The sequence below is a fragment of the Galeopterus variegatus genome, unplaced genomic scaffold (genome assembly GCF_000696425.1).
Source record: "Galeopterus variegatus unplaced genomic scaffold, G_variegatus-3.0.2 Scaffold256, whole genome shotgun sequence".
Taxonomy (NCBI): domain Eukaryota; kingdom Metazoa; phylum Chordata; class Mammalia; order Dermoptera; family Cynocephalidae; genus Galeopterus; species Galeopterus variegatus.
Window position 1 is genome coordinate 425732 of NW_007726367.1, and position 26352 is coordinate 452083.

General features: G+C 50.9%; 1 protein-coding gene across 1 annotated transcript in view; it reads right to left on the minus strand.

Annotated features, from left to right (window-relative positions):
* Positions 1 to 1890: 1890 nt before the first annotated feature.
* Positions 1891 to 26352, minus strand: part of IL4R (interleukin 4 receptor) — a 37757-nt gene continuing 13295 nt past the window's right edge. The window contains exons 2-10 of the mRNA XM_008566615.1: positions 21378 to 21465; positions 20066 to 20204; positions 18430 to 18581; positions 17146 to 17297; positions 11804 to 11960; positions 8748 to 8847; positions 6701 to 6779; positions 5296 to 5345; positions 1891 to 4474 (exon numbers count right to left, since the gene is read on the minus strand). Coding sequence (XP_008564837.1) covers positions 2902 to 4474; positions 5296 to 5345; positions 6701 to 6779; positions 8748 to 8847; positions 11804 to 11960; positions 17146 to 17297; positions 18430 to 18581; positions 20066 to 20204; positions 21378 to 21447 — 2472 coding nt within the window. The 5' untranslated portion in view covers positions 21448 to 21465 and the 3' untranslated portion in view covers positions 1891 to 2901. The remainder of the gene's footprint in view (positions 4475 to 5295; positions 5346 to 6700; positions 6780 to 8747; positions 8848 to 11803; positions 11961 to 17145; positions 17298 to 18429; positions 18582 to 20065; positions 20205 to 21377; positions 21466 to 26352) is intronic.

A 26352-nucleotide genomic window follows, 5' to 3' on the forward strand; every position in this document is an offset into this window, starting at 1 on the left:
CCAGCACACGAACTTTGGAAGACACACTCAGACCACAGCAAAACCGGAGAAGTGGAGACTAGTGCATGGGAGGCCGAGTTTGTCAAGGAAGACCCTGGCAGCCATCCGTTCTCCATGTAAATCAGATCGTTCCTGGTGGGAGTCAATTCACTCCAGAGTGGGAATATCAGTAATGAGGATTTAAACCACCCCAGTTGCTGTTGCCAGGAGGAACGTTAGTCCTCTGCTTCTGCAAGGTGGGAGGCAGTTTTGTTGAGGAACGCTTCTGGTGGCACCACTTTCCCTCATTGGCTCCTGATGATGGGCGGGTTACACTTCGGGACTGGGGAGGTGGAGGAGAGACTGGTTTCTACTGGACCAGGTTTCTCAGTGGATGGGGCTAAGGTGCAGAATGCTCTTCCCCCAGTCCCAGCAGGCTCCTTCCAGTCATTGAGGGCTCAGCTCCAATGTCACCTCCTCGAAGATGTCCCTGAGCACCTGTTAGCTCCTCCTGTCTCAGATCCTGATTCGCTTTCTTCATAGCACCCTTCAGTGTTTGCACCTTTTGTCTGTTTATGGCCTGTCTCCCCCACTGACAGGAGGGAAGGGACCCTCTTTGCCTCTCCCACAGGTGTGTCCTCAGCGCCCAACACAGTGCCTGGTGCACAGCAGGTGCTCAGTAAATATCGGTGGGGTGTGTGGCTTCCCTGCCTCTGTATCCTGCTGCCCTGCAGTAAGCTGGGGAAGCAGGAAGAATGGCCGGTCTTTCTCCTGAGCCTGGGAGGGTGGGTTTAAAGGAGGTGGGAGGTGTCTCTGTCTAGGTGACTTCCCAAAGTCCAGCCAGGTCAGTAGTATGAACCTCAGCTGAAAATTTGGGTTTCTTTCTCATAAGATCCTGGGGAGAGAACAAATCCGGCCTCAATGCTGTGTTGGGCTCCCAGTCCAACCGCCTCTCCATCACTCACACAAACACATCTTCCCTGTTTGCTGCTTAATTTTCAAATTTGATTTACTGAGACAGTGCTCAGGCAAAGCGGGTTAGAGCTGACATGTCATACATGAGATGGCATATCATGGTGGCTGGGAGCTCTGCAGTCAGACCTGGGTTCAAATCTTGACTCCAGGATTGCCCGGCTGTGTGGCCTGAGGCGAATCCTCAACCTCTCTGGCCCTGCTTCCTCATCTGTAAAATTGGAGTAATAACTGAACTTACTTACTAGAGCTGTTAGGAGACATACATGACGCCGTGGCCATACAGTTAAGGTCCCCTGCCTGCCCATCTGAGGCTCGCTTTATCACTCGGTCAGCCTGGAATACCAAGCACGAATCATCTACAGAGTGCCTGGGTGATGGAGACACTGTCTGGACTCAGCTATGGGCTTGCCACTAGCTATCTGTGTGACCTCGACAAAGCCCAGCAGCCGCTGTCGCCCCACCCATATCTCTTCGATGTGCCAAAATCTCCTCAAACACCTCCAACTCCCAGTCTGAGGCTATTTTTCCTGGAGCAGCTCAACATGCCCCCAGTAGCCGCCCTCAACTAATGACAGATGGGAGCTGGAGGCCCTCAGTTCCCTCCCCTTTCAGGGACAGCTCTGGGCATGCACTTTGCATGGTCTTCCAGAGTTCCTGGGGGCAGGATAAAGGGGCAGTTGCCCACCTGGCAATCTGATAATACACCTTTGCTGTGTCCTGCCCCTTTCTCACTCACACTTCCCCATGCCCCTTTGCAGAGTCTCCTGGGATCACCTCCTAAATCAACTAATTGCTCTTGAATCCTTGTCTTGGGGAACCCAGAGACAGCAAGTTACTCCTGTGCCCTGGTTCCTTTTGAGGGGAGGCGTCAATGAGTGATAGGGATAAGGCCATCACAATGTTGCCTGGCAGTATGTGTGTTTAATAAATGAAAAATAAAGAGAAAGAACCTTTATTTATGCAAAACTCCACCCCCTCCTATTCCACCCTCCTCAGCAAACAGATACCAGGTGATACAACAATCAAGACACATACAAACAAGCATTACAAAACTAAGGTCCATGCTTTCCCAGCACCCAAGGTCTGGCCCAACATGCAGGGTAAATGGTGCTGCTGTCTGCGGTCTGGGTTGTCCCGCCCTGGCTGAGCACGGAATATGAGCCCTTCCCCTATGGTTTCGCAGTGGCTTCCAGCAAGTGTCCACTGAGACTGGCCGCAAGTCAGCTGGGCTTGTTTGTTCTGGGGATCTCATGTTTAACAGGAGCCTGCAGCCTTACAGCTGTATGTGGGTGCCTGGCAGCAAATGTCACTGCTTTGGTTAGTACCATTTTTCATGTCCTTCCCTGTTGCTCCCACTTGACCGAGCACCCCATGACTGCCCAGATTCTGCCTCCAGCATCAACCCAAGGAAGCTCTACTAAATGAATGGGCACCTCTGGGCAAATGACCACCCTCCCTGAATGTCCATTTCTCATCTATTTCCCCAGGCCTCCCAAGTCATTTCCTGGTTAGCTTTATTAGTTTCCAGGCCCAGCTGCCAATTCAGTGAGATGGAGGCTGGTGTGAGACTGGGCAACGATGACTTGGTGAACATAACACACCTCGGGCAGGTATGACGGGACAGTGTGCTGGAGAAAGTGGGGGGTGGGGTGGCCAACAACTCATTCACAAGCTGAGGTGTCCCAGGACCTCGGGATCCTTGCAGGTGCCTGCCATGAGGCATGGCTGCCTCCAAATCCCATGAGATGTGGCGAGCCCAGGCCAGTGCTGGGGGAGGAGTCCAGTCTCCATAGCCCCAGTGTAGGTCCACCTTCACACCTTCATACCACAGTTCTCTGAATATCTTGGAAATCTGCCAGTCTGGCTGCCTTCCAGAAGGAGGCATTTCCCAGGCATGGATAAGCCCCAGTCCTCACCTGTAGACCTCAGCAACGAGAGGACATGTACCTAGGAGACCCTCGTACACGTGGGCACTGTGGAGACCAGGTCCACTATTTTGGGAGTCTGACTTGAGCTCTGAGCATTGCTGGGGGAAGGTTGGAAGGACAGTGAGGACTTACTCTCCTCTGAGATGCCCAAGGGTACCAAGAGAGCTGGAGAGAGGCTGGCCTCTAGTGGAACCCCACCTGGAAAGGGGTCCGGGGCCCTGAGGGGGCTCCTCGGGGGTGAGGACCTGTCTCCACAACAGCAGCCACAGCAGGGGCTAGCCATGACATGGGCCTGGCCACCCTCCTCCTGGCCATGACACTGCTTCAGGTGGCCACACAGGTGGCAGGTGAGGGCTGAGTAGACGATGCCGCTGCCCAGGTCGTCCCTGAGGGGGTCTGTGATCTGTTCTGGCACAAACGGGGGCTTCTGCCTGTCCTCCCCCTTTCCTGCTAGCTCCAGATTGAGGTGCTCTGGGAAGCTGCTTGGGAGGGGTGAGTGCTGAGGGCTGTGGGGTGGCTCCACATCCAGTCCAAAGGTGAACAGGGGGACGGGGACTGGGGCAGGGTCCCTGGAGCAGGTAGGAATGAGGCTCTGGAAGGGCTTATAGCCCCCATCACCACTGCTGGCCCCAAGTCCAGATTTCCCCGTGGACACAGTGCTGCTGGCAGGCGGACTCAAGAAGGCCTTGTACCCGGCCTCTCCGGAAGATTCGCAGCCTGCCACCCCACTATCCTGGGCGCTGCTGTGCTTTACCGCGTGTACGAACTCCCGATAGCTGCTGGCGGGGGCTGAGGCGGGGGCCGTGGCCACTCTGTGCTGGAGGACACTCTGGCGGAGGATCTGCTCCCAGGTTTCTGGCTCAGGCTGGGGCTCTGTGGTCAGCTCAGAGGGCTGGGGGGCACAGGGGGTGTTGGGGTACACTTCCTCCAGGCATTCGGCCAGCTGCAGGTCTGGGTCAAACTCTCCGGGACTTGGGGACTGGCTCGGGAAGTTGCTGAAGCTGCGGTAGGCGGGGTTGTCTGTGGTGATGATGGGCATCTCTGTGCAAACCAGGGTGGCTGGGCCCTGGCTCCAGCTGGCCGCAGGACTGGGCTCCAGGCTGAAAGGCTGCTCCATGCCCTGGGAACATGCCTCCTTGGGCCTCGCACTTGGGCACTCAGCCCAGAGCATCTCAGCACTCATGCTTCCTGAAGGTGGAAGAAGACACGACTTCCTCATGCCCTGCTGGCAAAAGCCCCCAGCTGAACCCCCGAGCAGGTCCAGGAACAGGCTCTCTGTCATCCGGGCCACAATGCCCTCCCTGCCCTCCTGGAAGGTGCTCCCACTGCTCTCTGGGGATGCGCAGAAGCTTCCTTTATCTTCCTCCATTTCCTCCTCACTCTCCACTGGCACCTCCAACAACTCCACGCACCGCTCCACGCTGATGATCTCTGGCCAGAGGACTGTCCTGCTGAGCTCCACAGGGTGCCATGCTGATTTTCCAGTGGTCTTAAAAGGCCCATTTCTGGCAGCTGTAGGGGGATCCTCGCCCCTTTTCATGTCATGCCCCAGCAAACAAGGCAGCAGCTTGGTAAGGCAAGTCTTCCAGTGTCTGCAAAAGCAAAAAAAAGTTTGGTCACAGTTCAGTTTCTATACTTGAAAAACTCCTATTCATGCTTCAAAACCCAGCTTGAAATCACCCTGTACTGATGTCTGTCTATTGCAGACATGCTTCCTGACTTTTATCATCAATCATATATCAGTCTGTCTTCACTTCTAGACTGGGAATTCCTTGAAGGCAGGGCCTGTGTCTGTCTTTGGGATTTCTGAAGCCCAGCATATGGGCTGGCTCCTAATATAAACTCAGTACATTGAACAAGGAAATGTCTTGATCAGGGATGATGATATTTAAAAGTGACATCTTACCATAAGCCATGACCAGTTAGAATGGATGTGGGGTCCCAAGGCTGAGGCAGGGTCCTGGAGCCCCTGCTGTGCCAGGTATAAACCCTCTACTCACTGAATTATAGGTAGGTCCAGGAGGCTAGAGAGGCGGCGGCATACTTGAGTATTTGGGATAGTAGCTATTTGCCAGTGAATATTCAATTAGGTCAATATTTTAACAACTGGCCCAGCTGCCCCGGTTGTTAACTGCATCTGCCTAGCTCAGGCCAGGCTGGGCACTCCCAAGGGTGCTCAACTTGTGCCTGACCCACCAGTGAAACTCTGGGGGCTTGGCCAGCAGCCCTCCTACCCAGGCCACCCTTCCTCCTGCCACCCCTCAAAGCCTAATATCACAGGGACAACTGCCAAGTACAAGGGAAGAGAAGGCAGATGGGGTGGGCATGTGACCCTACTATCAAGGTGGGCCCACCGCTCCAGTTCTATCACCTTCCAAATCCACACAGGTATGACCCAAGTTCAGATACATACGGGCACTTGGCTGGTTCCTGGGCTCGGGACTGCCTCTTCCACAGTGACACCTAAAATAGAGAGACAGTGCATGAAACAGAGAGGAGTGGCTTTCCAGCCTAGCCCGGCAAACAGCAATGCTCAGGAAACATTTGCCGTGGAAAGGGTGTGAGTCTTAACATGACACAGGTCCGAGGTCCAGACAGGTCACTTATGCTCTCTGAGCCTCAGTGTCCTGGGAATTAATGAGACTATCCTAATAGTAACAGTGACTGTGATCAATGGCAAAAATGGCCACAGTGCTCTGCAGCTCCTCTACCCCTGGAATCTAACCTGGCTGTGGGACTTGATTTGACCAGTAGAATGTGGTGAAAGTGACACCATGCCAGTGCTGGGCCAATGACTCAAGAGGCCCTGTGACTCTCCACCCTTGAGAACTAGCTGGGTCACTCTGTGCATATGTCTGAGCCAGCCTGCTGCAGGCTGAGATGCACACGGCTCAGTCACCTCCACTGCCCCAGTGACTGCCACACCTGTGGGTGAGGCCATGGGGACTGCCAGTTCAGCCCAAATTGCAGACCTGTGGAAGCATTGGCTACAACCCTCTAAATTTGGGGGCAATTCGTTGTGTTGCAAAAGCTAAAATGCACAAATGCTCTTAGTATGTACAGGACTCTGTAACACACTTGAGATGTATCATCTCAGTGAGTTCAACATCAGCCCTAACAGGTGAACCCCGTTATAGCCCACATGAGGAAACTGAGGCTCAGAGACATTAAACAATGTGCTCCAGACCAGGCTGCAGGTAAGTGGCAGAGCCAGGATTTGAAGTCAGCACCACTGGGTTCCAGAGCCTGCTAGAGAGGCCTGGAGGATCAAGGACCCTCAAATGTTCTCACCTAGACAGGGCCTGTGTCCCCAAACCCCCTCCTAGACAGCCCTGATGCTGCTCAGGCGAGCCCCTCCCACCCCCCCACACGGCTGTCTTGGCATTCCCGCTGCCTTCCTGGGGACTGGTTTAGTAAAGAGCATGGGACGCAATTCAAGCCTATGAGACTGGAGGAGAGATTTGCTGGGGCTTCGGGGGCGGTTTCCCGCTCTTGAGAGGAAGACACAGCAAGGCTGTCACCCTCTCCCTCTCCTTCTGGCTTCCTGCCATGGTGCAGGCACCTCCCCAGGAAAGGAGAGAAAAAGCAAGAGACCAACCCCAGTGCATCCCGTCCCAGGCTGCAACAGTAGCCATGGAAGCCGTGGGGAGGGGAGCGAAAGCCTCTGGGCTCCTAATGACGATGTTAACCTGCTGAACCAACCGGCCCTGAGACCTTCCTGACTGTGCATTTGCTGTTCCAAAAGCCAGCGAATATCCTTCACATTCTAGATGTCTGAACCTCGTCTCCTGACACCCGCAGCCCTCACACTCTCCTACCTGAGAGTCCTGGATGACAATGGCCATGACGGGGCTGTGGGCTGGGGTGGGAATCCGGTCCCACCACTCCTTCTTAATCCTAAAAAACAACAGAAAAAGGTGCTGGTCTCCGAATCATTGACAGGTTAGTGAGTGCTCCTCCTATAGATACTGTCATAGTCACTGACACTTAACAGGTGTCAGAGACCAGGCTGATTAGTTTTCGGGTGTCAAACCACTGAATCTGCACCCTAAACTGGTGAAATGGATTCTACTGCGAACACCATTCTACAGGCGAGGAAGCTGAGGCCCAAAGACGTGAAGTGACAGGACAGGTGTCAGAGACCAGGCTGATTAGTTTTCGGGTGTCAAACCACTGAATCTGCACCCTAACCTGGTGAAATGGATTCTACTGCGAACACCATTCTACAGGCGAGGAAGCTGAGGCCCAAAGACGTGAAGTGACAGCTGGTAGGGGCCAGAGCCGGGTTCACAGGTCAGCCAGCATTCTGCTATCCAGAGGGGAGTTCCTGATGAAGCCACCTTGGTCCCCAGTGGGAACAAGCCCACAGGGAATTAGGAGAGACTCAGCTGCAGAGACAGAGCTCTCGGTTCCCCTCAACAAGCCCCTCTGGGGAGGCCCAGGGCTCTCTGTTCCATACAAGCTATTTCTCTTCCATTCCCCAGGTCCATGGTAGAATCTAATCAATTAGAACCTTCTCACACACTAAGTGCCTGGCTCCACTGTGTGCCTGGCTCTGTAACGGGCACTAGAGACACAGACACAGAGTGACTTGTGATCAGGGACTGAGGGCAGTGGGGCAGCTCTGGTGAGTCTGGAGAAAGGGCTTTCCAGGCAAGAGCACAGCACATGCAAAGACCCTGAGGCAGGACCATGCCTGGTGCATTCAAAGAACTGCAAGGAGGCTGGAGGGCTGGGATGTAGGGAGAGGGGATGGGAAGGACAGGAAATGGGAAAACTGAGGCTCAGAGCAGGTGAGAAGACCAGCCTGGGGTCACTCTGAGGCATCAGTGACAAGACGTGGAGGGGGACCTGCATTCCTGATATGGAGGGGAACCTGCATTCCTGCATACCTAATATGTGCTCGGCCCAGGGTGGGCACTCTGCTCATGTCAATCCTCAGCCACCTCTGATCTTGATTCGGTGAGACAGGGCTTGCTAGTCCCATTCCAGAAATGGGAAGACTGAGGCTCTGGGATACCATGATTCCAAGGGCTAGAACTCAATCCTCAGCCACCTCTGATCTTGATTCGGTGAGACAGGGCTTGCTAGTCCCATTCCAGAGATGGGAAGACTGAGGCTCTGGGATACCATGATTCCAAGGGCTAGAAACCACCAGAAACAAGGCTCCTTCTACCACCTCCCAGCCCTCCCCCACCCTTCACTGTGATTTGGCCTCTTACGGCTGATGAAACATGTTCTCACAGTTACTCTCAACCTACAAAGGATGGGCTGAGGCTCAGGGGGCTTCAGCAACTTGTCAGTCATCAGCTACCATGTGCCAAGACCAGGATTTGAACCCAGGTCTTCTGACCCCATCAGGGCAATTGTCTCAAGTTCCTCTGGCTCCTGCCATGTGCCCCCAAGTGCCTGGCTCATACCCCAGGCACCCAAGGTGATAAGGGGACACTCCATTCCCTTCCCCCAAACCTCCCCCTGCTCATTCTCCCCAGCCAGGTCCCAGCTCAAACACCCCCCACCCCCAGAGAGCCCTGCCCTGGCCTCCCATCCAAGAGTACCCGAGAACATTCCTCCCTTTGCCTTGGTCTATTTACTTCAGAGCACGGGTCACTGTGGAAAATCATCTCTTACTGGTTGACATGGCACTTCCTGTCTCCTCACTAGGATGCATGCTTTAGGAACACAGGGTCCTGGTTGGTTTTGTTCTCAGCTGTAGTCTCAGTGTTTGGTATATAGTAGCTGCTCAATAAATATGAATCACTGAATAAAGGACTGCGAGTGGACAGATCCAACAGGGCATTCCCTCCCACTCCACGCGGCAGAGGTGCTGGCTGGCAGCATCCCGTGCCGAAGCCCAGGACTTACTTGACGATGCTGAAATAGCAGGACAGGCAGATGACCAGGATGATGATGCAGGAGATGCTGACACCCACCAGGAGGCGCTGCTTCAAGGGCCACGTGTAGGCTGCAGGTGAGAGGGGAAGCCATGAGCCTTCACGGGGCCACTGTACAGCCTGGGGACCCTGCTCCCAGACCCTTCATGATCTGGCCATGGACAGCCCCTCCCACCTCATCTCCCCCTACTCTCCCTCTTGCACATGGAGCCCTTGCCACACTGGCCCCTCACTGTCCCCTGCTCCTCCAAAGCTCAGTGCCACCTCAGTATCTTGAACTTGCTGCTCTCTCTTTCCAGAAGCAAAGAGGTCAAGTGTACCAACTCAGAAGCTGGACTGCTGGAGTTTGAGGCCTGACTCTGTCACATCCTTGCCAAGTGACCCAGGACAGGTCCCTTACCCTCTCTGTGCCTCAGTGTGCTCATCTGTACAATGGGGTTAATAACAGTACATATTCCACAGGGCTGTTGTGAGGATTACACAATTTAATAAATAACGCACTCAGAATAGTGCGGCCCGTCTGTAAGCATCTGTGGTCATCATGTTGACATGGTTGGCTGCTTTTCATTCACTTCGTTGTCACCTCCTCTGGACAGTTCTCCCGATGCCCTCTCTAAGGTTGCCCCTCCACCACTCCATCCTCTTTCCCTGCTTTATTGTTTTCCCAGCACTGACTGTCACCTGGACCTATCTGATTTAGTTCTCTGTCCACGTGTTCATACACTGCTCTCCCCTCCAGAACGTCAGCTCCACAAGAGCGAGAACTTCTGTCCGCATTGCTCACTACGATTCCCCAGGGTCTGGCACAGGATTAGCCACACAGTAGGAACTCAATAGATATTTGTCAAAATGATTAATGAGTGTCCAGCACATCGTCTCTGTTCCATACAAGCTATTTCTCTTCCATTCCCCAGGTCCATGGTAGAATCTAATCAATTAGAACCTTCTCACACACTAAGTGCCTGGCTCCACTGTGTGCCTGGCTCTGTAACGGGCACTAGAGACACAGACACAGAGTAGATGACATGTGTGGAGCTCACAGCCCAGAGCAGGAGACAGGTGGGTCAGCAGATATCCATGGTACTAGATGAGCAATGACGACAGGGACATATGGTTGGTAGGGTCAGGGTAATGGCCAGGGGTCACTGTGCCCAGCACTGTGAAGAATCCTCCTTTCACCGAATTTTCCCAGCTACCCTTACTCCACCTATCATACAGAAGTTGACTGAGGCAGCCTGCCCTGCCCAGCAGCTCTCTCCTCTCTCCCCTGCCAGGCAGCCATGTGCCTACCCTGAGGCTTGGGCTAATCATGATTATCCTGCTCCCTGATCCCAGACACTGGAGTTCCGAGCCTCCCTTGCAACTAGGAGATGACACGTGACAGAGTCCTAGCCAATGAGATGTAAGGAGAAGTCTGCGAGGGATGTTTCTGGAAAGGTTTTTCTTTCCTGATTAAAAAGAGAGATGCACAAGCTACACTCCTTGAGGCAGCCTTTGTTTTCCTTCCTGCTTTGCATGAGGGTGTATGCAGCAGCCAACTTGGGGCCATGAGGTGGCAATAAATGCCACCATGTTAAGGACAGCCTTAGGAAAGACTCTGGAGTGACATCACTCAGTGGCTATATAAAGCTGGGAAGGTTCACGTGTAAGACTTCACTTAATGTGAGATCATTCAATATTTCCAGTGCAAAAGCCCTGTGTCATAGAGTTGTAAGGAGCTGTTTCTAGGATATGGCTAACACGTGAGGGACTACATTTCCCAGCCTCCCTTGCGGCTACAGGTAGCCATGTGACCAGTTTCGCCAATAGAGTTTGGGAGGAAGTGATGCGGGTCACTTCTGGGCTAAGGCTTTTAAGAGTGGGAGGTCTTCATGCTCTCATTCCCTTTCTGTTCACCCTTGAGCAGGGGTTCTTAACTTGGGGTCCACGGACCTCCAACATGGCTGCAGACAGAATTCAAGGTCTGGGAACTTGGATGGGAAAGAAACTACATCTTTATTTTCACTAACATCTAACATCTAGCATTTCCTTCCATTAAGGAAGGAGGGAGCAAACCACAGGGGTAGCAGCATCCGTGATTCTGTCCCCAACAAAAATCCAGCTTTTCTCATATCACATTACAGCTGCACTTTGTTCATCTACTTTGAAATTACAGTATTTATGAGATCCACCCCTAGATCTTGTTATTTATTTATTTTTTTTGTCTTTTGTCTTTTTCCGTGTCCGGCAACGGATCGCAACCCTCAGTGTTGCCCCCGTACCGGACCGGGGACCGGCAACGGGATCGCAACCCTCGGCGTTGCCCCCGTACCGGACCGGGGACCGGCAACGGGATCGCCACCCTCGGCGTTGCCCCCGTGCCTCGCTCAGCCAGTGAGCGGGAACCGGTCTGTATGTGGGAACCGAACCCTCGGGCGGGAGCGCCGCCGCGCTTCCCAAGCGGCGCACTTATCCAGTGCGCCACCGGGCCGGCCCTAGATCTTGTTATTTAATATGTTAATAAAGAAGCACATAAACTCCTAGAAAAAAAGCACTTAAAATATTTTTGAATCTGTATGTCAATACAATTAGTTTCCCTTGTGATCCTACGCATTTTATTTTATGTATTTAAAAATATTATTCTGAGATGAGGTCCATAGGCTTCACCAGACTGCAAAAGGGGGATCCAGGGCACTAAAACAGTTAAGGGTCTTTGTCCTGGAAAATGGTGGAGGCATGAGATGCACAGAGCCCCAGTCACCAAATTTCCACAAACCACCCACAAACTAGCCACATTCACATTAGACTGTTACATGAGCAAGAAATACATTTCTATAGTGTTAAGCGATGGAAATTGTGAGCTTATTTGTTACTGTAGCCTGGACTACCTTCTCTGACCAATACACCATGTCGATTGATAATCCCATTACTCGCCGTTAGAGGCATCCTATAATATGAAAACCCAGAGACTCGCCCGGGGGAGGTGTCTGGTCACAGACTAAAAGTGGGAAGCAGAGATTCTAATGGCTCAGGACTCCCAATACCTACAGTTGTGCCACCTGGCACTGGCGCTCCACTCGCTCCAGGTGCTTTCATATCTCTGAGACAGGGCCTTCACCTGTGCCACGTAGAAAACTCCAGACTTTAGGGTGCTGGCTGGGAGGCGGAGGGTGGGTTCTCTGTAGGTAACATTATAGATTTTGAACTGGTAGGGAAAAGAGAGATGTTAGTACACCAGCTGGGGGGAGGGGGGCTCCCGTTCCCACCCTAGTTGCTGTCCTTAGCTGACCTCACGATGTTTAAGAGTCACCAGCCTTGGTATTTGGTTGTTGTCCCTATTCAGGCCATTGCTTGCCCCCTCCACAACAGTGACCAGAGTAGAAAGTGATGGGTCATGGCATAGGCTCCTCCACTAATTAGCCATATTATGTGACTCAGGCAAGTCAATTAACCTTTCTAAGTTTTAGTTTCCTCATCTGTAAAACAAAGGCAAGAGTCCCCACTACCACTTTCTGGCTGTGTGACCTAAAGTAAGTGACATAACCTCTCTGGACCTCAATGTCCTCTTCTGCAAAATGAGAGTAATAAAAGCGCCTACCTCCCAGGGTTCTTGTGAGGATTAAATGGGTTAATATAGGTAAGAAAAGGGCCAGTACACAGAAAGCATAGAGTGACCTTTCTGAAGCACTGATAGGGTCAACACATCCCTCTCTGTCCTTCATGGGCTCCCTGGCATCTCCTTGGTCAAGCCCAAGACCCTGCCCAATCTAGCCCATGCTGGGAAGGGACCTCCAAGGTCTATTGTTAAGTGAAGAGGGTAAGATGCAAATTAGTATGGGTTGTCTACTGCCTTTGACATTTCTTTTAAAAAAGGAGAAGCCACAGTGATCATGGCAGACAGACTCTAAGATCACTCACATGAAACTCATCTTGAATCACATCCTTGGGTCCTCTGTCTTTATGAGTGTGGGTGGGATTCATGACTTGTGTCTAACCAGTGGAATATGGCAATGGTGATGGGATGTGTAGGAGACTGCATGTCTGAGATTACATTATGTAAGAGCTTAATGTCCAACTTGCTAGGCAACTCTCTCTGCCCCAATGACTCTAAAAAGGCCCTAAGGGAAGGAACTTAGGGTGGCCTACAACCCACAGCCAGCAAGAAACTGAGGCTCTCAGTCCAACAGCCCACAAGAAACCAAATGCCACCTATATCATATGAGCTTGGAAACCGTCCTTCCCTGGTTGAGCCTCAGATGAAACCTCAGCCCCAGGCAACACCTCAGTTACAGCCTTGGGAGACTCGAAAGCAGAGGACCTAGTTAAGTTGTACCCAGACTCCTGGCTCACAGAAGCTGTGAGATAATAAATGGGTGCTGCTTAGAGCTGCTAAGTTTGTGGCAACATTATCATGCAGCAAGAGAAAACGAAGACAGTGATGAATGAACACACACACATTGGTGTGTGTGGGCATAAACCCTCTCTGGAAGGATACACCTGCCTCCAAGCCCCCTGTCCACTTGGCTCTTGCCTTCCTTTTACTGCTGTCAAGAGACGGGCAGTGGCGGTCAGTCTCTGGACAGAGGAACTGGATATTGGGGTCAGGACAGAAATATATTTCCATTCCAAGTCCTTTTGTACCATTCGAATTATTACTTCACGTAAACATTATTTTTATGAGGATATTTGAAAAAGTTCATGGAAAATTAGTATTCATTTTAATTCTATTTTTCTGCAAACTTTTTGAAGTATCCTTGTACCAAAAAATAAAAAGCTTTTAAAAATTGAAAAATGCAGTAAAAGCTGCATTCATGACAGATTCTGATGACAATGGACGGGCCCAAATCCTCTGCCGGTAACTACCCCCTCCACCTGGGGATCACACCCTTTGCTGGACCCTGTCCTTGTCCTCGGGCCCAGCAGCCTCTTCCCAGCTCCTGGCAGCTCCGTTTCTGCTCATGGGTTGGAAGCATGTCTGGGGAAATGATTTGGTGCACAGTGAGCCAAAGTGAGATTTTCACAACAAAGAAGCAAAGCCTCAGCAGGTTGCTGGAGAACTGAGGGCAGCTGGGGACTACGGTGGAGCTGAGGATGAGGTGTGAGCCGGGGAGAGATCAGGGGAGGGAAGGAACATTCTCACTCCCTTTCAGTCTTTCTTTCTTTCTAAATATGAATCAGCAAGAAGCAACAGCTGATTTATGTCACCAAAGGAATCTCACATCTTGGAAAGGAGCAGGGAATTGGGAGATGTTTTGCCAAGAAACAAAAGAGAAATCAGAGTTTCCAAGAACTGCTTGTGGCTGGTTTGTTTTTTAACAAGAAGGCCAGTTGTTCAGGAAACCACCTCTGGGAGAAATACCCAGGGCAGGAGAAACAGCTCAGGCTCTGGAGTCCCATCCCAGCAATACCCTTTACAGCTGTCTGACCCTGGGCAAGCTAGCTCACCTCAGCAAGCCTCAGTTTTCTCAGCTCTAAAATGGAGTCACAAAGATACCTTCCCACCTGCAGGGCTTTCACACTGATGACAGTGGGTTGTGCCTGGCACATAACAGGCACACAGAAGATGGTAACCATTATTTTCATGAGCACGGCATTCAAGGCCCTGTATGGACTTGTGACCTCATTCTCTGTATTTTCACTGTATACACTCCCACATTCCAGATCCCACATTTTCACAATCCTCAAACATTCCACAAATTTTCATACCTCCAGACCTTTTCTCATGTGGTTCCCTCTGTCTGTCTGGAGTACCCTTCTCTTTCTTCCCTATCTAGAAAACTCCTATGCATCCTTCAATGCCCAGGCCCAAACCCCTTCTCTATTATAGAGCTTTGCCTCAGAATCATCCAGGGGAACGAGTAGATCCATCCCTAAAATTTCATAGCAAGTTCCTAATATGTCTTTGTAGAATTTATCCCATGTGGTCTGAGACACAGCTGGGGTCTGCAATATTGGAGCAGACATGGCTGGACGCCCACCCAGCATCTGTGCCACTAGGTTCAGGTACCCACTGCTCAGGGAAGATAAACCCATCCCTGGCTCCAGGGTTAATCCTCATTGGTCTAAGCCAGTCATGGAAATCCCATTCCCTGGTCTTTGATTGGTTAGAGGGGACCAGCTCTGGCCAATGACTAAGTGCTTTAGGCTGAGCTCTGTCCTTGGGAAGGGAGAGAAGAGAAGCTGGACTTCATCTTTCTACTTCAGACCTGGCGTCCTGAGGCCTGGGGCAGCCCTGTGCACCTTCATGCCCACTGAGCGGTAGTCCAGGCATGCTGACCAATTTAATCCCATGGCTGGAGTCCGGCGCCAGCTCCTAAACCTGGCTGGCACTTTAGCCAGCCCAGTCCCTGCTTCCCCTGCCCGGGTTTCCTTTGGGGAGCCACCCACCCCTCTCCCATTTTCACTCCACCTGCAGCTCCAGAAGTGAGCATGTGACACAGCCCTGACCAGTCAGAGCACTCCACCAGCACCCTCTTCCCTCCCACAACCAGTGACTGACTTGGAGACTGGCACATGATTCAAGCCAGGCCAATGAACATCAGCCCAGGACTTTCACAGGGACTATCAGGAAAAAAAACTTTCCCACTATGGCTTTGGGATGAGACTTGGAGCTGCGAGGGGCACATTTGCCACTGCATGAGGGAACAGCCTGCCTAATAATGAAGCCGACACAATAAAGCAGGGCCAAGAGATAGACAGATTCCCGGAAACTGGATCCAGCTACACCTGAAGGTAGCTCTAGAAATAAGCAAATAACATGTCTTTGGACTGTATAGGTTATACCCCTCTCTACCCTCTAGACCATCCTCCAGACACTCAGTAGGCCTTGCACAGGCCCAGGACATGGGGAGATTTACTGACAGAAGCAAACCTATTATCTGTATACCGTCCACCTCTCCACCTCCCACCACCACTCTCTAGCCTTTGCTGTGTGAGCCCAGTTGCCCCATTCCTGCTCCATCCCTCCACCTTGGCCCAGTGTCAAGGAGGAAACCAGACCTGAGAAATATTAAATCAACACCCAGCCACCTCTCTGGCTTGGCCAGGAAGAGAGGAAGCAGTGCCAGAAGCCAGCGTGGGGGCTCAAGGTGACTGGTGCCTGCCCCCCCGCCAACCAAGGCCAGGCCAGCCTGGGTGCTGGAACACAAGGTATGGCACAGAGCAGGCCCTCGCAAACCTGAAGGAGAGGATTATAGACCAGTGTGTGGGACAGCAAGACAGCAGGGAATTTCCAAGGCCTGGGGCACCCAGGAGAAAATGAGGATGACATTTACAAGTGACATACTGTATGCCAAACAGGGCAGCTTGTCTGCACATATTTCATATTCTCAGCAGTCCTATGGGGTGGGTACTCTTATCCCCACGTTACAGATTAGGAAACTGAGGCACAAAGAGGTTACGTGACATGCCCAAGATCACACAACTGGCAAGTGGCAGAGCAGGTATTGAAACCCGGGTTGGTGGAACACTGGTGCCCGTGGAGTCCAGATGTCCCTTCAGTGGGAACGTGAGGAAAGTGGTGAGGGGGGAAAACATGGGTGGCAGGAAATGACCTTCCCTCCACCTGCAACTAAAGTAGAGGGGCCACGCCACCCATTGTGTAGACACCTGCTATTGCTTGCTTGATAGTTTCCTGTAGATCAACTACCCCTTTTTATACTTTTTATTTTTTTTTTCCTTTTCTTTTTTTTGATGGCTGGCCAGTGCGGGGATCTGAACCCTTGATCTTGGAGCTATCAGCACCACATTCTAACCAATTGAGTAATTGGCTCTCTCATTTTAAAGATGTCAGTACGTGTATTTAAAAAGAGCCACTACCACCATTGCGAATGGAAAGCAAGGGCCAGCCGCTGAGAGAATCACATATGAGTGAATGCAAGGAGAATGGAGCAACGGCAGAGACCACGGCTCAGCTAGTTTCCTCGGGGAAAGTTCTAAGTTTGCAGCCTCCTCTCTCTCCATTAAAAGAGGGGTTAATAAACAAATCAGCTCCACCAAGACTTCCTCCTGCACCAGCTGTCATCGAGGGCGACTGATGTTGGGTGACCATCTTGCTTTGGGATTCAGGTTTTTGAGGTGTGTTGTCAATGCGCCACCTACAACCTCATGTGTCCCCCCACTCTCCTTTGGGAAACACAGATGTGTCCCAGAGCCCTTCCAGAAGTGGTGAGCAGAAATAGGTCCCCTCATCTGCACACTGGGAATCGGGAATCCAGGAAATGAAGGGACTCGCCCAGGGTAGGGTCAGGTGAGAAGCTGTATTTCTAGGTCCCCAGATTTGCTGTGCAATCCCAGGGCTGCCTCCCAGGCTCCTGGCTCCGTAGTCCCAGTCTCTGCCCACCCATCCTGTTCCCAGGAGGTCACGGAGAAGCCCCACAGGGTGCACTCACATCTGTGGGGTCGTTTTCCCGTGAAATGTTGACCAGGTAGGTGAGGTCGTTGTACAGCATGCTTCCAGGAGGGTACGGGTTGCTCCATGTCAGGAGCAGCGTGTCAGAGACACTGGTGTGAACTGTGAGGTTTCCTGGAGCCCTGGGTTTCACTGTAGGAGAAACGGGGCCTGCATGAGGGGCTTGTCCAGGCGACAAGGGGGCACAGCCTGGCCCCAGCCTGCAGACCCCCAGCCATGTAGATTTAGTTGACAACACCGCCTTAGAACACTTACAGGGTACCACACGCCTTTAGAGCCGTAACAGAGAATGACAATCGTAATGCTGATGATAATGTCGCTAACATTTTACGTAGAGCTTTAGTATTTATTAACTACTTTTCTACAGCAAATGCAAAATGTATGAGCCAAAGTAACCCAAACTTCAGCTTTTCCCTTTCGTCCTTCACATTTTTGACCACATCTATGTACTATACTGAGATTTTTATTTTGATTCATCTGTTTTAAAACTTAATTGCTTCGAAGCAATCATACCCATGAGATCAGTATATAATATGCATTAAAATCAATACGCAAATGTTAAAATTAAAGTTCATTCACGGGTCAATTTAAATAACTCCCAGCCAACAGCGGTATGAGCAGGTCTTTAGGAATCACTGATGGAGTAGTGAAGACTGGGAGCTCTGTGAGAGACCTGGCTCTGAGTACTGCCTCTGCTGCTGAGTCACTGTGTGACCTGAGGCACGTTACTTGCCTTCTCTGAATTACAGTTTAATTAATTGCAAAGTGAGGATAAATAACTCTCTTCTGGAAATTGAGGCTCAGAGAGGCAATGTGACTTGCCTGAAGTCACACAGCAATGAGTGGCATTTTAAACTCCCATCACTACCCCCCAGCAAGCTCCTGGGGGACGCCTGGAGGGACCCCAGGTACCAGGATAAGGCCAGCCTGCCACGGTCCAGACCACCTGAAGAAGCGTCAGCTGACCAGGCAACAGAGGGTGCAAGGACTATTTCCAACTCACTTTTTGATCTGCAGCCTGATATCAGACATGCTCCATCTTAACACACCTTCCTGAGTACTTAAATTCAGGGGATGAAAACAGCTGAGCTGAAGGGAGCCTGATGTGTTATGGAGCCCAGCCCCAGAAAGGGGCAGAAACCCCATCAGGTTTGGGAAATGTAGGTGGCTTCCTCTGTGGCTTGGACCCCATGTCCCCTGCCCCAGAGCCCAGCCACCTGTGGGAACACCTGCACTCCTGTCCCGCCCACCCCGCCCCACTCACCATGGTTGCTGGGACTGAAGGAGCCTCTCCACAGCAGCTGCTGCCCAGCCCACAGGTCCAACGTATAGATGTCTGCTCCAACCAAGTCATCTATGATCATATTGCACACACATGCTGTGCCTTCACTGTTCTCAGGGACACACGTGTGGTTTCTGCAGGTATGGGGGCTGGGTTAGATGGTCATGTGTAGGCTGGCTGAGACCCACAGCTGTCCCCAGGACCTGCCTCAAGGAACCACTGCTCTTCCAGCTTCCTGACTGTGCTGCCATGAGGAACAGATCTGGGGCTTGGGTGTGGCCAGGGTGTGGTGGGGACAATGGACTAGCGTTGCTGCCCTTGCTGGCCACAGCCCTCACCACATGCACCGTGGACTCTCCTCTTGCCCCCCTGGCTGCAGACCCTGCTCCCAGGACCTAGCTCATCCCTGAAAACCAGGGAAAGGGATTAATCTGTGGCATTAAAGACTTTCTAACAACATAAGTGCATGTCCCAGTGCACCTTTGTGTAGCATAGTTTATGTACCCCAGTGTACAGCAGACCATGGCATGCTTTGGTGTGCTGCCTATGGGCATGCGCCCTGTGCACAGCAGTAGGGTCCCAATGTGCCACCTAAAACAGCCAACTCCGCATCTCCCAGGCTAGGCTAGACACAACCCGACTTTTTCTGTAAAAGGTCAGACAGTAAATATTTTGGGCTTAGAGGGTCATACGGTTTGTGTCACAACTACTCAATTCTGCTGATGTAGCACAAAAGCAGCCACACACACTAGGTAAATGAGTGAGCATGGCTGTGCTCCAATAAAAGTTTATTTGCAAAAATAGACAGTGGGCTGGATTTGGCCCAGGGACCATAGTTCGCAAATTCCTGGTCTAAGCCAATGTACAAAAGCACAGCCCCTCAGCCTAGTGTAATTGTGGAAGAGTGGAATACCACCTCTGTTAGTGTACCCGGTGTGCCCCAAGACTGTGTATCCTATGTACCCACTATAATAGAGCACCCTGTGCCCTATGGAAGAGCCCAGTGAACCACCTGGAACAACATACCCCGTTTGGTCCACCCATCATCACAATGAACTCCACTGCTAACACTGTACCCCCAACAGTGGTCTAGTCCAGCGGTTCTCAAAGTGTGGTCTGGGGGTCTGCTAGGTCAAACGATTTTCACAGTAATACTGAGAGGTTATTTGTCTTTTCACTCTTCCTCTCCCAAGTGCACAGTGGAGTTTTCCAGAGGCTACACCGTGTGTGAAGACGTCATTGCTCTGATGGCTTGTTGAATGTGTACTTGCATGTTGTGATTTACTATTTCTCAGTTTTAATTTCTAATTTGGTAAATATTGATTGATGTAAGCTACATTTTTAAGTGTGCAAAAGGGTCCTGAGACCAAAAAGTTTGAGAAGTGCTTGTCTACTCCAATCTTCCAGCCATATCCCTGCACCACTGTGACAATGTGCTCCACTGTATCTCACACACTGCTGCCCCGTGACATGGCCTCACCTCCAGTACCAGGTCCAATAAGCCACAGCAAACTGCATCGGTACCATGCACTCCAGTGCACCACCTGGACCAGGCTAGCTCCTGGGGCAAACCCTTTGGCCACAGCCTCCCTCAACCCCAGCTCCATTGCAGGCTTACTCGGAGATCACAAAATCCAGCTGGTAAAACAGGCGGAGCTCGGCACTGCAGTTGGTGGGACGGTCCATCTTCCACTCGCACGTGGAGATGTTGAAGTAGTCAGAGAAGCAGGTGGGCTCATGCAGGACTTTAATGCTCCCTGGGGAGACACAGGGATCCTCTGAGCAGCTGGAAACAGGCCAAGAGGACACACGCACCGAGGCAAATGGGAAACTAGCCCAGACAGGACTAGGGGGACCAGCATAACACAAGGAAACCATGGTCCCTAGCAAAGTCACAAGCCAATTCCCACAGGGATCCTGGAGCTTCCCAGCTGGGTGCAGGGCCCATCAGAGGGGGATGAACCAAATGCATCTGCATCTTGCACAAACTCAACTACTTGCCCTTGGCCAAAGTAAAGAAAAAATAAATAGCAGTTCGAGGAGAGCCACTCCAGCACAACGAGCATCTGCGTGTGGCAGTATGAGCTGGGGGCGCGCTGCTGTCCTCCTGCCCCCCATAAACTCCCCCGCTCTCTGCCCACTCTGTGCTCAGGAGGCTGACACCCTGGGTCTTCATCACTCAGGTGATCTTTTCCTCTGGCTTCCGGTCAGGTTTGGCCAACAGAAGAAAGGAAATGGAAGGGCAGGAGGAAATGTAGGGGGTATCAATCCTTTCAGCTCCCTACCAGCCAGTCAGTGGCTCTGTGGGGACTGGTCTGAGAGCTATCACCCTGGCTCGAGACCATCCAGCTCCTGACCCTCAGGCACCCTCTCGCTCCCATGCCATCCCCATCACAGCTGACATCGACTTGCATGTGTCTGACGGATAAAGGGCTTATCATGTTAAGGAGAGGCCCTAGATATGGAATAAATGTTCCAAGTGCACCCCATGTCCAAACAGAACTCCCCGTTCCCTGCCCCAAAACACCTGCTCCTCACGCAGCCTTCTGAATCTCAGAAATGACCACCATGCCCTTCCCAATTGCTCAGGTCAGAAATCATGGACTCATCCCTGACACTTCTCTCTCTCACCCGAACTCCACTCCGTCCCCAAATCTACCTTCCAGATGGATCCAGAAGCCTCTGATCTCCTCCACTGGTCCAAGCTCCCATGTCCTTCCTTCCAGCCCCCAGCTTCTGCCCTGGTCCTTTCTCCGCTCAGCACTTTCTAACAATCTTTGGTAAATTCAATAAGGACCGTTTGTCACTGGCTATCTCCTCCCACTAAGATGTCATCTCTGCAAGGCCAGGGACCTTTGTTTTGACATATCCCAGGGCCCTGGCACACAGTTAATAGTCAATAAATAAATGATTGAGATGTGGTGACTTACCAGAGCCTGAAACCCACATCAGGATCAGGCAGCCCACAGGGAACAGGAGCCCGGAGCAAAGCCACCCCATTGGGAGATGCCAAGATACCTGCTGAGAGAAAGCGAATAGGTTAGTGCTGACCTCTTTTATAAGGACACGAATCCCATTCATGATGGTGGAGCCCTCGTGACTTAGTCATCTCCCCAAAGGCCCCCGCTCTTAATACCATCACAGTGGGGATTAAGTTTCAACATATAAATTTAGCAGGGGACCCGTTTAGACCATAGCACCAGTTTATCTCATTAAGGAAAATGCTCAGAAGCAGAATCCCATGGAGCTGGAAGTGTGCACTTTTCCCCCAACACTCCTGACATATAATGTCAAATAAAGCAATGCACCAGTTACATTCCCCAGCAATGCTAAGAAGGCGCGTCCCTGCTCCCTGCTTGGGTCTCTTTCTTGGAGTCTTATTCGAAAAGGTAGCTCCTAGTCCTTATTCTGCTAGTTAGTACCTGTGTGCTGTTATGAGAGTTTCTCCATCTTTCAGAGCTCTGGCTTCCTCTGCTAGGGCATGGGAATGACCCCGAGATTACCCTCGCGGTTGTACTGCAGAGAAGGAGGTGCTGTGCCTGATGGACTGTGCAGTGTCTGGGCGCAGTGAGGGCTCAGCACCACATCAGGAGCCCGGGGCCCCTGCTGGAAGCTCTCCAATGACTCAGGCCCACCAGAAGCAGCTGGGCCCCGCCTCCCATGCCACCTGGGCCCCAGCACCTGTGCATCCCCCCCTGCCCCCACACTTCATTTCCTGCTGCTCCCCAAACACACCAAACTCATTCCCCCTCCACGCCGTCCCTCTCACATGCCCTCTACCTGGAGGGACCCTCCCTTCCTCCTTTTCATATTCTTGCTCACTCTATCTCTCATATATTTACAGATACTCCTGGATTCACAATGGAGTCATGTCCCGATAAACTCATCATTGTCGACTGAAAATATGGTAAGTTGAAACCCATCATGTTATGTCCCGATAAACCCATTGTAAAGTTGAAAAATCCTAAGTTGAATCCAGGTCAGGGACCGTCTGAATAAGTGACACATAAACACACACCTATCTCCATAATGAATAGATTAACCCCTAATACTTCAGTGTGTATTTCAGAAAAACAAGGACATTCTCCTAAGTAAGCACAACCATGAAAACCAGGAAATGAACACTGATGTATTACTGCCATCTAGTCCACAGGCCCTACTGACATTTTGCTAATTGCTTCAATAATGCCCTTTATAAACCCAGGACCCAACCCAGGACCATTCACTGCACCTGATCATCATGCCATCCTACTGCCCAGGGCGAAGCCTCTAAATACTATTCTACACGGAAAGGAACCAGAGCTCCTTAGAGAAATGGCTGACTCCAGGACAGGGGAAAGTACCGGATAAGCCTGGAATTCTTGTTCCAGAGAGTAAGGAAGTGCTCAGAGAATGATGGGGACATGTCAAAAAAGACACAGGAGCTGGCTTGAACTGCCCAAAATGGGCACAATTTGAGTATCAAAATTAAGATTATAGTAACCAGTTGTAGCCCTTGGAGTTAAAGTCCAGGAGTCCGTAGTGAGATAGATCAATACATGCAGGAGAAGGGAAAGCTCTATTTTGCCATGACATCCTCAAAGTATCTCCCTGAAACAACTCATGTGATAAAGTTTAGAAACCTGGCAGACACCATCTTTACCAAAGGATCAGAGCAAAGCCAACCACCAGGAACAGGACAACCCAATGTCACGAGCTCTCTGACACAGCACCCTGAGGATAGTGCCCCACTTTGCCGAAGTTCCTGCCGAAAACGTAGAAGGCACGTGGAAACATCAACCAAACCTAAATCGAGGGACAGGCTACAAGGGACCTTGCCTATTCTCTGCAGAAAGAGTCATGGGTGCCAAAGACAAGGAGAGTGTGGGAGAACTGTTCCTTCTTTAATTTTCATTCCGGGGCCAGGACTCGTCTTGGTCACCGCTGAGTCCCTAGTATCTACGACGGTATCTGGCATATAGCATGTGCTTGGTAACTGTTGAATAAATTCATTTTGGACCTGATGTGGGGCCCCTCATGGGCTCAGCATAAGCTGGAAAGCTCTCCCTGGAAGGAGACTCAGTATCCACTCAAAGACCAACTCGGCTTCCTTGCTGAGAGTTGCACAGAAGCTCAAGGAGGGGTGGGAGGGGGTGGGGGGTCCCAGGCGCTGGTTTCCTCTGCAAAGTTCTGGTAACTTTCACTCTCACAAGTTCATAGGTGCCCACAGTATCCTGTGGCAGAGATGGCAAAGGTGTCACTTTAGCCCCAACTGTGAATAAGAGAAAAAGAGAGGCCAAGATGCCTGTCCAAGGTCACGCGGCAGAAAGACTTTCATGGTAACATACTCCAAAGGGGGATGTGGTAACCAAGCAACCCAGTCTGGGTCTAATTAAATATCACATCACACTGTCAGGATTGTTATCTTTGATCAGACATACGCGCATAGGCATACATCCGTGCGCACACACACGCACACCAGCTAGCTTCTCAGGGACGTGTAGGTGCTGCATTTCAGGGGAAACTATGGCACAGATGCAGTGAGAGAAGAGCCCATATGCACACCAGAGGAAACAAAGGACAAAGATGCAGATGAGTGAGGAGTTAGAAAGAATACTTGCCAGGTGATCATAGTCAAGCATGTGGCAAGAGATAATTTCAAGTTTGCACTCCAAATTATAGGATTTCTGACATGTTAGAGTTGGAAGGGATGAGAGAAGAGCCCATATGCACACCAGAGGAAACAAAGGACAAAGATGCAGATGAGTGAGGAATTAGAAAGAATACTTGCCAGGTGATCATAGTCAAGCATGTGGCAAGAGATAATTTCAAGTTTGCACTCCAAATTATAGGATTTCTGACGTGTTAGAGTTGGAAGGGGTTTCAGGGGCCACCTGCTTAGTTCAACTGCCAACCTGGAGAAGGATGCCCTGCAAATACTCCATCTCTGACATGTTGCCTAGCAGTTTCTGCTTGCACTCCGGCATGGATGGGGCACTCACTCCCAGTCATGGTTGAGCAGAGCCTGACTATTGTAAACAGCTTCCTTATGTTGATCCAAGGCTTTGTGCAAACAAAATCCTGCTTGTCCAGCACATATGTTGTGCTGGACACTTTGCTAAGTGCTTCTGAAATCTACTTTATCAAATCTGCCCAAGAGTCTTGCAAGACGTGTTGTCATTCCCACTTACCAGCTAAGGAAACTGAGGCCAGAGAGGTCAAATAACTTGCTTGCCAGATCCCACGGCTGGCAAGGGGGCAGAGCTAGAATCAGAACCCAGGTCTGTCTGCTTCTGAGCCCAAGGTGCATTCCAATATATCAGTTCCTTCGACTTCTCCTAGAAGCATGGGCTGAACCCAATAAGATGAAATGAAATGAGCCGAGAAGAGATGGCTATCCTGCTTGTCAATCTCAAACATCAATAAACCACAGGACCAGAGAGCCTGACTGAGCAGCAGCAAAGACCCGGGTATTTTATTGTCTGCAATCTCCCTTCGAGCCAATGGTGAGGCAGCAGCTTAAAAAAAAAAAAAAAAAAAAAAAAAGCCACCTGAGGTCACATTAACAAAGGTCTGACATCCAGGACAGGGGATGTAATGGTGCCCAACTGCACGTGCACATCTCTTTGGAAGGAATACTGCTGTAATGACACCCAATCCCAGAGGGCCTAGAAAGTCTGCCAAAAATACCCAGTCCTCATACATCCTGCAGCCTCATCACTCACTCAGTGAACACACCATTTACCATGTGCCGAGTTTCCTTTTAATCATTTGACATATATTAATTCGTTTAATACTCAAAACAGCCCTATGAAACAGTTTTCTCCCATTTTTCAGATGAGAAAACCAAGGCACAGAAAGGTTAAGTGATTTACCTGGGGTTGCACAGCTGTGATAGTCTTGGGATCTGAACCCAGCACTCAGGCTCCAGAGCCTGGGCTCCTAACCACCATCTCTGCCTAGGATCCAGAGTCTTTAATGTTGGGGGATCACTGGCCCATCTGAGCACCTGATGTAAACTCCAAACCTTCCTTCTAGCAAAGTGCACATATTTAATTTTGCATTCCATTTTAGAGGTTCACAGCTCCCCCAAAGCTCAAGTGAAGACTCCACATCAAAGGCTCCTTCTCTAGGCAATGAGCAGCTTTTGATAGTCTTTGAGCAGAGGCATGGCACATTTTTCAAAAACCCATTCTGGGGCTGAGAGAAGCTTGGGGGGTGGGGCAGTTAGCTGTCCCTGCAGACCTGGGTAACCCTGTCCCTTCATGCTGCAGCCAGAGTCATTTTTAAATCGGAAACGAGGCCATGAGCTGCCTGCCCCTGCCACTCAACGGCCTCCAGCTCCTGAAGAGCTTCTTCACCAGGGGCTACAGATCCCCAAGGGGTCCAGGGCTCATCAAAGAGGGAGCATCTGTGATTCAGAATAAAATCCAGACCCCCGGTGACAAAAGCCAATCCCAAAAGGGTAACTCCATTTATGGAGTTAACTCCAGTTATGTAACGTTCTTGAAATCACAAAATTGTCGAAATGGAAAACAGATTAGTGGTTACCACAGGGCAAGGCGGGGTGGGGGCAGGAAGGGAGTTGGTTGTGGCTATAAAAGGTCAGCACAAGGATCCTGGCGATGACGGAACTGTGGTGGTGATACACAAACCTTTGCATGTTGCACAGAGCTGAATATATGCACACATGCAAAGTCTACAGTAACTCAGGGGAAATGGGAATGATATTCCAAGGTAATGTATCAGTGGAGTGTATCAATGTCAACATCCTGGTTGTGATACTGTGCTATAGATTTGTAGGATATGACCTTCGAGGGAAACAGAGTATAGGGGATCTCTCTGTATTATTTCTTAGGACTGCATGTGAATCTATAAATATAGGAAAATAAAAAGTTTAATTTAAGGGCCTGCCTGGTGGCGCAC